The 12155-nt window shown below is 41.2% G+C and overlaps 1 protein-coding gene across 4 annotated transcripts in view; it reads left to right on the top strand.

Annotated features, from left to right (window-relative positions):
- The window catches only part of pvrl2l (PVR cell adhesion molecule related 2 like), a 267337-nt gene that overhangs the window by 135117 nt on the left and 120065 nt on the right, over positions 1-12155 (top strand). Inside the window, exon 7 of one of the 4 annotated variants that reach the window (XM_063898906.1) lies at positions 563-626. The exons of the other annotated variants lie outside the window; for them this stretch is intronic. Coding sequence (XP_063754976.1) covers positions 563-626 — 64 coding nt within the window. The remainder of the gene's footprint in view (positions 1-562; positions 627-12155) is intronic. 4 annotated transcript variants of the gene reach the window in all.

Raw genomic sequence — 12155 nt, 5'->3', positions numbered from 1 at the left:
CATTTCCTACGGCTCATATTTTTGGTTTATGAGTAGAGCTAGGGGAGAATCTTAGAAAGAAACTGACCCGAGGCAATCAGAGGTAACGCTGCGGTGCTTGTATTAATTGAGCTCCTGTTGTGTGATTTAAGTGGTCGATGACAAGACTTGTTGCACTGATGGTAATTTATACAATCAGCAACCTCTTGTCCACATGCCTCAAAATAATGTCTTGACCATTTTCAACTGTTAGCCTTCATATCTCAACACGATAAGACATTACTAAGCATGATAACTGCAATCAAGTCAAAATTATACAGTATTTTAAATTATGGACCAGATATTCTCAATTTAAACCACCAGGAGTCAGAATTAAACACCCAGTGCTGCTTTAATCTTTAATTTTTCATTTTTCAACATGCAATAATCACACAGAGGAAATGTCTTTTCTCACTTTTCAATGCTCTCCTCATCTTATTATGGAGTTCTCGAGGGGCTTTAATCCACATGAACAATGCTAAAGGCAACAAGTTATTTCCCTGCATCCTCCAGCTCTTCAGTAAACAATTATCTACCCTTTCAGGTATTGTTTTTTCCGAAGAAAGAAAAAGACACATAGCAGACGGACTAATTATCCCTGAGGCAAGGTAAAGTGTTGGTGATTCTTTGAATAGCTGTGAGCGTACAAGCTACTGGTGCTAGCAATTATAAAGTAATGATTTTTCATCATTTCAGGGCAGTCTGCTCTTCAAATTTAAACCTTTGGGAATGGATTCAAAATTATAACACATCTAAATGCTTCAACAAGTAGAAAAAGCTACACGCTAATAACAGCTACGATTAATAATTTTATCTTTTCTTTGTTCTGTAACGCTAACTGTATCAGTGCAGACCTCACATTTGTCCTTGAGCATTGAGCTTGCCATGTTCGGCACAACTTTAACAATACATGATCTACCGTGCAGTGTTCAAGTCCCATGTCCTGGTGGGGAGAGAGAAAGACTCATTACTGAAAGGTCAGCAGTTCAGTCTTGATATCAGCCTGTGTGAGTGCACCAGCCGCCGCGTGGTCTCCCTAAAATCTGCAGCTCCTCATCCTCAGTGTAACTGTAGTCAGTTCTGAAATGTCAAATGTGATCACATACAGGTAAGATCAACTGCTTACTTTGCATGTGGGGTAGGAATGCTGCAATGTGGAAATTCTGGACTTATACGATCTGTGGAGTGATGATTTGCTTGATGGCTGATACCAGTGCCTTTGTTTTTTTGCTGTGCACTTAGCCGACACCAAATCGTTGCGTCACTAAAGATATCCCCCACTGCTATTAGCTATGTCATCTTATTGGATGACAGTCAACAAGGCAAATATCAGCTGATCATCATTAGTATTGAGGCATCCCTAAATTGTTCCTATTGAGCAGTATATGCACAGATTAATGCCACAAAACCAGCAATAATACCAGTTTTGTGCAAAATCTGTTATTATATGTCAAATTCCAGAATATATTACAAGAAAGGATTTGATTAATTCTGTCATTTGAGGTGAATTATTGTAAAATTGAAAGTACAGTGGGTGTTTTGAGAAAATTCCCTTTATGTATGTACATAACCGACACCTAATTAGGACTCGGTATGTAATTGGCTTAGTGTATAAAATTCTTCCATTGATTTTTAGATTTTTTTTTAAGTGGCTGTGTGGTACAAGAACAAATTGGCCGAATTAATAGAGGAGATTTCGCCTTTAATAAAGTGAAAAGTAACAAAAATAGGGTTCAATAGGTATACAAAGGGAGGGTGCTGGCTCCGAAGAATACAGTCTAGTTATTTCTATAAAGTCTTGTTGCTTTTCTGGGAAGCGTGCCAAAAGTCGGTGTTACATTCTCAGACAGTGCCGGTGTCCTTCAAGGCGGTGGCAGTACCAGAGACAAAGAATTGTACTGAAAAGCTGCGAGAGTGCAAGAACAGAGGGCTTCTTTCACAAGCACACACAGAAAATCCTCACCAGAACAATTTACAGGTGGCCCTTTGATCATCAAGGAAGATGTTTTTACTCACTTGGAGACAGACCAACCCACTACCAGCGGAGCTCAAGCTATTGTGTATATAAGATATTGGAAAATATTGGGAAAAACCTCCATCTTTTATGTTTTATGTTTTATGTTGTCAAAGTTTTGTTCAATTAAGTAGGTTTCCATGGAACATGCTGTCCGCTTTTAAAGCTCGCCATGAGATGTTGATAACCTTTTCTTGGCATTTGTTAATTGACCACAGAGAAGGAATTTCTTTGTCGTCTAAAAGTTATGTCTGAGAAATGAGCTTGGAGCCATGTCCTCATATTAAACTGTCACATTTGAAGCCCACTCTGTGAATTACAGGCCAAACTCTCACCAAACTGGTCTGTAGCATATCCAACTTCCCATCAGCCAACCGCGGCCTCCACTTTGAAATGTATCTATCTTGTCGAAACAGGATGCATTATTGATACGCAGCCGGCAGAGTTGGAGTAAGAGCGGAGCGGTTGTGGGGGTTGAGTGTTATGGGGTATATAGTCTAAATATTTCAAAGAGGGGTTCTTGTTTCTCTCAGTTGCTCGACTAAATATTTCACATTGCGGGCCTGTGCGGCATGATGCAGTCAAGATTTCCAGGCTTTTTTAATGCTGCAGTCGGAGGAGAAAGGCAGAGCCGAGGCACTGCTGGTTTCAATCAGAGAGAGCCAGCGTGCTGGCGAATTTCCAAACGAGTGCGCGCTTACATATAAACTCGTCATTACTGTATCCCCCTCCTCTGGGCTTCCTTCCACATCTTTTCAGTAGTTGTGGTTTTCTGAATCCGCCATCCGAGTCTGAAACTTTTTCAGTTGTCTGGCTCCAGGCGGAATAACATGTAATAATGCATTACACAGAAATATTGCATCCGCAGCACATTACATACATCAAATATAGTCTGTGCACTCCGTAATTACATACAGAAGGAGGTTTTATTATGTGGGACTAATGCCCAGAATTGCCTTTCTGTAAATGATATGCGCAACTGCACGCTACTTATATTTGCTTCTCGTATTTGCACACAGATTTATATCTAATGTTGCAGACTCTGCATTGTGCATGAGGCTCATTCTCCCCTGGACTCGCGGGGTCAGATGTTAGTCGTGTTACCTGCACCCGAGGCTTGGCGAGGGAACGCTCCATGATTACCTCTGTGCTTCTGCTACTCTGCTCAGACACTTTTTTTTTTTTTTTTGCAGTTTATTCCCACACACAGGTACTGCCACACACTCACGAATGCACTCAGACACACAGAAGAACTTACATAAGCAGATGTAGTGCATGCAAGCACACAGTTTTGAATTCAAAAGCATGTACACACAAAACATCCAATTTGCGTCGAGGGGCTTAGTCACATTTGTCTCAGTGTTGCAACTGCGAGCTATTCCCGTCTGGCCTGACACATCCAAAAACCTCAATAAACCGCCCATCTTGCTCTATGTGGATGTGTGTGGGTGTGTATTTGTGTGTGTAATGATAGAGTGGTCTTTAATCCTGCAGACCGGTGTGTGTCTTTCAATTAGCCAGCAGGGTTTGTTCAGGGCCAGCCGGGGTCAGACTGCTATCACAATCTGAAGCTAATCCACTACGGACTGATCAATGCCGAGAGTAGTTGGGGAGGGGGGGGGGGGGGGGGGGGGGGGGATTGTAAGGGTATACGTCGTAGGGAGACAGAGGAAAGGTTGTATGTCAAACCTCTAAAGTGCTGCCAGCACCTCCAGCTTGTTCAGTGATTTATTTGTTTTTTTGACAGCAATCCTCCATTAGTCAGAGAAACAGAAGCCAATCAAAGCTCCATAGGTGACATGTGGATCTGTGCTGTGCTAAAATATTTATTGAATAATACTGGGACTCCCTTTTAAATATGTTATCTTGTCTGCTAGCTGTCCATTCTCCTACAGTTGGCTCTGTAAACAGGATACAAACAAATTGGATTGGACCGATCCACCAGGACTCTACCAAATGTTGTTTTCATTTGGCTCCTGTTGGACTTTTTAAATGAAACTTTGAATGATGGCATTTTAGATGGCAGCATTTGTGTATGTGGGGAGTTTTTACAGGGAAGTAAAAGGGTTAAACGGCAACAAATATGGATTAAAGAAGAACTTGAAATAAAAACATGTTTTGAATTTCCAAACCTATTTCATCTATTATTTAGTATTTTACTGAGGATTGAGACAAAGACAAGGACTTACTGCCGTGGTAAATGTGTGTTTGAAAGACTGAGAGAGGCAGAGGGGGAAAAGCAGTTCCACACTTGCTTGTTTTTTTTGGTAGCAAAGTGGTTCTGGTGCCCTTCTGAAAAGCTAAGACATGTTCAACTAGAAATGCTTGGAGCAGCCACTCATAAAAGTCTGAGTGCTTTAGACTGCCAGCGTAGTTTATTCACAACATTTATTTGAACGTCTACCGTATGAATGAAACTACAATGTTTCAGACTCGAGCTTTTAGGAGAGAGTCAGTATTTAAAAAAACAACAGGTGAGACTGTCACTCCATGTGTGACATTGAGCTCTTCTTTGGTCACGCATGATTACATTGTTGGTGTTCGTCTAACAGGAACACAAAAGGGAAAAGCGATTGCTTGTTTGCTGCAATTACATCTAATTACCATTGTCTCGTACCATTTAATCTTGTTTCAATAAACCCTGATGCTCCATGCAGCACATGGAATACTATTATGTACTGTGTGTCGTGAAAATAAATATCACCGTCATTGTGTGAAAAGTCAGTAGTTGACTCTATGGTGAGCATTGCATTGGTTGTTCTGTTGATTGTGCTTATTCTTCCAACAGCTGTTGGATTCCGCCATTTTGTCAGACAACGACCAAACAAATATTGATTTATGCATATTTTATTAACTTCATAAAGGCATTTGAATTTTTCATCACAGATTGTGATTTGTCATTTAGTTAATCAGTTAATCTAACTTAGCTAGTATGGATACTAGCTGTCTGAGGCTCTGTGTTGCAAAAACAACCATAGTACAGTTGTGCAAATTGTTTTGTATTTTGATACAAATATATACCTTAGGTTTTATCCTGGCATGAACGGCAATGTAACTGGTTTTGTGGTGACCAAATTCAGAGTCACTACAGTATTAATACATTTCTATACCAAATGTAGTCTTAAAGGGCCCCTATTATGCACATTTCCAGGTTAATATCTGTACTTCGTTCCGCTACTGTGACATGTTTATGTGCTTTAATGTCCAAAATGTCTTACACTGCCTATGCTGCAACTCCTATTTTCACCCTCTGTCTGAAACCAGAGCCCAATCTGCTCTGATTGGTTAGCTGGCCGGCCCCTTAGCCTGTTAAATGTGTTGGAACGCAAGCCAAAAGAAGCGTGCGTGTTACACAGTGATGTCACCATGTCGTGGAAGTAAACAGTAGTGCTGTCTTGTTTGCTCTTAATTTTCGTTCTACTGGTCATATTCATGAACATGAGGATAGGAGCGGAGCAAAAAGAGCAGTGACTCCGGCCTAAATCCTCGCTCACTGGCACCCTCATCCTCCCTCTTCACCCCCCCCCCCCCTTCTTTTTTCACTGATTTGATAGGATGGAAGTGATCCATCTGAAATGAGCAAAGGCACGCAAGCACATATTCATTTCCCTCCCTCTTTTTCCCTTTCCCTTTCTCTTGCTTTCTACTCTCTTGGGTCCCTTTACCCCCACACTCCCCTTCTCTCTCCCCCCTTGCCATTCACTCTCCTCTCCTCCGTGGACCAAATTTGCTTAGAAATGAGTCACCCGACCACAAACCGCCCCATTTAAGAGGGAGGGAGGGAGATGGAGGGTGACTTACACAGGGAGATGGATGGGGTCAGAGTGGGCAATAGGGATGAAGACAGAGGTGGGGGGGGTTCATTCAGCTGGTTTTGTTGATCAGTATCAACAGCCAAGTTCTGGATCCAATCAGCTCCCTGCATTCAGCCAAGCAGAATAAAACTAAAAATATATTTGACAGGGTGCACACACACACACACACACACACACACACACACACACACACACACACACACACACACACACACACACACACACACACACACACAGCACCCATAAAGCAGTCGCAGCAATACACACACACACATACACACACACACACACGGCAGTAATGCAAATTCAGTGCATAATGCTGCACAGGCTGCTGGGTGGAGAAGAAAGAGCACTTACACAGGGATTGGATTATGATACATGACTGTGTGTGTGTGTGTGTGTGTGTGTGTGTGTGTGTGTGTGTGTGTGTGTGTGTGTGTGTGTGTGTGTGTGTGTGTGTGTGTGTGTGTGTGTGTGTGTGTGTGTGTGTGTGTGTGTGTGTGTGTGTGTGTGTGTGTGTGTGTGCGTGTGTGTGCGTGAATATTAGCTAGAATCTGAAATAATGAAGCCACAGACATGTAGGTGTGAGCCATCACACTAATTATGCCAGAAGTGATGTAGCCTCACCATCAATAATGTTCATTAAACTACTGAACCCTCTCCAGTTGACGGCTCTGTGTATGAGTGTGTGTGAGAGAAAACGACTTGTTCACACATGCAGTGAGTAAGCACCGCAGTCGGATGATGGATCGCCATAGATTTGCATTAAATGCTTCTTTTATGTGGTCACGGCTGGCCGACGGAGGCCATTTTTTATCATCTCTGCTGGTTAAAAGTTTCAAGCAGGCGCTGAGGATGAAAAATTACAAAACGCCTCCTGGACTTGGCATCATTGAAACGATTCACAGGGTTGTTCAAGTCAACAAGGTAATTTAATTAATATACTAAAGATTCATCCCACACATAGGTGGTACCATTGATGTGTACAGAGAACTGGATACGGCTTCGGAGGCGGAACCCTGTTCATTCCAATGAAAGTTGTTCAGTTGGGCATGAAGCCAAAATGGCCTGACTCTCGAATACAAAAATGCCCGGTTCTTCAAGGGATCGTTGGGCGATCGTTGGGCGATCTTCAAGCAATCTTCTATACCTTAAGGAAGATAGAGCATATACACGCCAGTTTCTTCAAGCCCCGCCCCTATTCCCTCCGTCACGTTAGGTCTCATTTAAATGAATGAAGAGGACCAAATCGTTCTGGATTCAGCTTTAAGCTAATTTTCAACTTTTAGAAACTACTGTTTTAAATAAGAGCTATTCAATTTTTAAGACTGGGAACATTACTTACCTAAAAAAACTGATTTGCAGACTTATTTTTGTGCCAGATGGCGTAACGTGATTGACAAAGATGTGGCATACAACCGTTCGGTCACTACGAAAATTGGCTTCAAAGTCTGACGCAATTCCTGGGGGCTTGGGTGGAACATGTTGCTCCAGTTGGACAGTGTCATTAAAACCTCAACCAAACCTCTCCAAATAAGGCTTTCCGAGAGCCAGGTGGTGCAGCTTGTTAAATTGTGTTCCAGCTGTAGGACTTCCCCTGAGACATCAATGTTGTGGCGTATTTATACACTGATACCTGACACTGAGCAGGGCTTCATCTCTGGAAAGCCGCGCATTAACAAATGGAACCCATGGGAAGCTGTATCCCGGACCGATAGTCAGCAGCTTCTTCATTATGGGTCTTTACAGAGAAGGGGGAATACATGTCCGTTACGGGAATTGAAGACACTTCCTTTTTCCAGTAATTCTCTAACTCTCCCAACACTGTCCAGTAAACAAGCTTGTTAATTGACTTTGTGTTCACAAGCTGTGGTTCACTTGTCATCATGCAGAAAGAAAATAAATTGGCTTGTACAAGAGAAAACAGAGGTGTGATTGCATCCTAAGGCAGAGATCTGGAATCAAACCTTTATTTTCTGTTACGGCTTTGTGTCTGTAATCACTGGCCACCCTGCTGGCCCAGTGGGTAGTAAGTGCTCATTTTCCAAGTAGCAATCTGGGTTTGATTAAATCAGACTTTACAAAACGCATGCATGACTCGACTACAGTTTTTACCTGTAATAAGATATAAAGGCTAATTGTAGAACTGTGCCTTGCAGACAGTTTCAGGCAGCATGACAGGGAAACAAGACATCCTGTGATCCGGAGGCTCTTGACTCTTTTTAAGGTCACAGCACTGATCTTACACGGGACACACATTTTCTGAGGCGTACCTAATTACCCACCGCCGGAGGATGACACACAGCTCTGTATAATCAGGCAGGAAAAGGTAGATAATCTGAAGATCGCCTGACTGAGGAGACATTTTCATAACTCATCGGGATAAGTGTGTGGGCTCGAGGGAGATTGTTACTGTGGCACAGATATGTGTCTGTAACTGTAGATTTGAGAAATAAAAGCATTATTCCCTGGTAAAGCCACATTTATAAGATTAAAATACACAAACTTCTTGAAACCCTTTCAACACAAGCATATTTCTATTCAAGAAAGAGAATCAGTCGATATGAAAGGACTTGCAAGTTAAGGACGATGATTAAGTGTTATTATTATCATGAGCACAGTCACTACAGTGTAGTTATGGCATTGAAAATCTTAGGTCCCGTGCTACTCCAACACTGCAAAACATTATAAAAGGACTTAAGACAAAATAATAAAATAGAAATAATAAAATAAAACTTTAAAGTAGTGCAAAATGAATAGTGAATAGAATATAAACACAATAAGCTAAATGATGCTTGGCATAATGAAAGAGATCAAGTATATGCAGGATTCTATGTACAAGTAGTATAATTTAATATACAATAACAGAATGTAAGAGTTAAGATTAAATATTGTACAGTGATGTACAGTTAAATACTGTTTGTAATTAAATAAATAGTGGATGCAACCAGGTACATTTTTTGGGTTGTGGAGGCACTTAACAGAGCGCAGGTGTTTAACAGTCTTATGGCCTGTGGAAAGAAACTGTCTGTGAGTCTGGTGGTTTTGGTCCTGATGCTGAAATAACAATGAATGAATTAAATCACTTAAAGCTTGAACCGAACATGATTATGCCTGAGTTTGAACTAATTATTTGAATTTACTTTACTTTGTAGCATACTGACTCTTTTTTTATTTATCGTGGTTGCTCTTTAAGCTTGGTTTGCACACAGTAAGGAACACCTGAGGCGGTTCATTCGGGGCACAGAACTCATCTGACTGGTGTTAGGTGCTGTACTTGTACTCTGAATCAATACAGAGTCCTGTTGCTGCCATTTTGTTGCCTTGCAGTGTGTTTTTATGGCTGCATTTTACAACCGTATAGTTAATCTGTGCTCAGTAAAACTCCTGGCTCGGTTTCCTTCCCTCTGAGTCCTTACATTCTTTTGGTGTTGCGTCAGAGTGGGATTTTTTACAGCGTGTGTGTTTGAGACCAGAACACTGGTTGTGTACTAGTACACATATTTGCTGTGTCAAAAGTGTATCTAAAGTGTGTGAAGGTACGTCCGTATTTTGTTGTTTTGTCTGCTTGCACAAATGTGTGTGTACAAGCTGTAATTTGCAGGCATTTACACTCTTTGCTAAGGGTAGTTGTTAGTGTTACTGGAGCCAGGAGTGGGGTGGGGGGGAGTGTGTATGTTTGTGTGCAAGTGAGTCATTGAGTGTTTGTATGAGCGGCTGTGTTTGCAGCAGCTGGATGGTAAATGAGCATAGAGCTTGAAGAGGAAGGTCGGGAGGCACTTGGGAAACCTGCTGAAGTTCATAACCCCCGCAGGGTGCCATAGATTGGGAAAACTCAATTAGACTGTGTGTGTGTGTGTGTGTGTGTGTGTGTGTGTGTGTGTGTGTGTGTGTGTGTGTGTGTGTGTGTGTGTGTGTGTGTGTGTGTGTGTGTGCGCGCGTTATCATGCATGTAGATGCAACTCCTTTGCGAGCATTTTGTAAGTTTGAATGAGTGTTTTTTGTAGGAAGAAAAGCCATGCAGATGAGTTTTCAAGGTGAACAGGGTTAATGAGCTTGAAAGAGATGAATCCACCCATTTATATACACTTCCATCCATCATCTATCCATCCATTCCTGTATCCACACCCACTGCATCGACCCTCCTTCTCTCCGTACTTCCCTCTTCCTCTCTCTGTGTCTCCTTTCCGTCTGTCTGTGCTCTTTGGTTTTCATCCCATCTGCTTGCTCTGTGTCAGAAAGCATCCATTTAAAAATCCTGAAGTCTCAGAGGAGAGCGTACAGTGAGGCTAAATGGGCCAAGAAAAATGCCAAAAACACAATACTTAAAAAAGCCATTCAGACTCCCTGTCTCTTTTTGTGTGGTTTACAGTTAGCTTCTGTCTTTCTTTCTCCCTTAATTTTCCTTTTTTTTTTTTTTGCTACCACCCTCTGATTATTTCCTTGCTGATGAAAAGTGAGGGGAGAGAGCCGGAGATGAAAAGCACCGGCTAGAATCTGTGATGCACAGACAGAATTGAAGATGATTTCAGCAGGAAATTTCCTCCCTCACTGCGGCAAGGGGTTGCATGAGGAAATGATTGAGATCGTCATGGAAACACCGGTGGTTAGATTGCAAGTCGGGGGGGGGGGATTTTGTGTGAGTGTAGATCAGGAATAATCAGAACTAATTAAATAGACTGTGTGTGTGTGTGTGTGTGTGTGTGTGTGTGTGTGTGTGTGTGTGTGTGTGTGTGTGTGTGTGTGTGTGTGTGTGTGTGTGTGTGTGTGTGTGTGTGTGTGTGTGTGTGTGTGTGTGTGTGTGTGTGTGTGTGTGTGTGTGTGTGTGTATTACTGCTGATAAATGACAGATACACACTGAAGGCTTTTAGTGACTAATAGATGACTTAGAGGTGTGTGTGTGTGTGTGTGTGTGTGTGTGTGTGTGTGTGTGTGTGTGTGTGTGTGTGTGTGTGTGTGTGTTATCCTGCTTATCTGTGCATGCCATGTGTAAATGAATGAAGGGACATTTAGAGCATTAATCATTCATACAGTATGTGTATGAGTGTGACTGATTATGTTTGGATGCCTGTGTGTCGGCAGAAGGATCTGTGGTGTTTAAGGAGAACCCACATGCTTTGTTTTTTATTATTGTGCAACAATTAGTGCACAAGGGTGCCATTAAAACAAACGTAAATCCCATTAAATGAACCATGATTACTTCCTTCTATAAGGCTGTCAATCACTATAAATTGTAAACCAATTTACAACAAGTTTTATTGTTAAACTGTAAATAAAAAATGTAGTTTCAGCTTTAAGATCCCTTAAAAACAAGTTACAGTTTAGAAGCTTAGATCTACAGCTGCGGAAAAAATTAAGAGACCACTTCAGCATTATCATTTTCTCTTGTTTTATTATTTATAGGTATGTCTTTTAGTTAATTTATTTAAAACAATTTTTTTTTATTGTATTCTATAAGTTACTGACAATTTGTCTCTGTGTTGGAATTCAACAAACAAATTAATTTGTGCATTACTTACTTATTTTATTTACGCAGCAATGCATTTCTGAAAGCACAGATCAGCTTGTTGTGAAATTTGCCAAGCTGATTTTTTCTCTCCAAGAGTCACATGAGAAAGTCAATATTATTATTATATTATAAAGACTAGTTTCTAATTTTAGAGATCAAGTTAGGACACACTTACGCCTAGCTTAGCTTAAAGATTGAAAGTAGGGGGGGGAAACTGCTAGCGTGGCAATTCCCAACAATGTTAAATGTTATAAGGCGATTAAATGAGGGTGATTAGTGTTACTCAGCCTGATAAATATGGATCAGATAGGGGCTTGCAGCGGCACTGCATTGTAAAACTGAAGGTTGTGAAATGTAATGAAATGTTTTGAATGCAAACAAAAGAACTTCTTTAGGTCAGGGCGATAATTTGGCAAAGATAATTGCTTAAAATAAATACATTGGTAGAGTGAAAGAGAAACATCCAATTCTGAAACCAAAGAAACAAATTCCTTGTCGGCTTCACACAGGAAACAAAAGCCTGTGATAATATATTTGGTACTATGACACCAATAATGGTCTAGATGTACAGTTCTTTTCCACATCTGATATAGGAACATTACTTGTTCCTGAAACATGCTCAGTCAGTGTACTTAGCCATTCATGGATAAATCACTTGTGGTTTAGTCAGATGCTGTACGAGTAGTTTCCTGTGCACCATCATCAACTGGACAACTGTTACCCATTATCATCTTTATTGTTGCATGTCCTTCAGCCCAACCTTTGGGTTTCTTTCATAAAGCTTTGTTTTAGCTTGTCA

Source organism: Eleginops maclovinus, chromosome 13 (assembly GCF_036324505.1).
Source record: "Eleginops maclovinus isolate JMC-PN-2008 ecotype Puerto Natales chromosome 13, JC_Emac_rtc_rv5, whole genome shotgun sequence".
NCBI classification, from domain to species: domain Eukaryota; kingdom Metazoa; phylum Chordata; class Actinopteri; order Perciformes; family Eleginopidae; genus Eleginops; species Eleginops maclovinus.
This window is presented reverse-complemented; position numbering and strand designations above follow the sequence as displayed.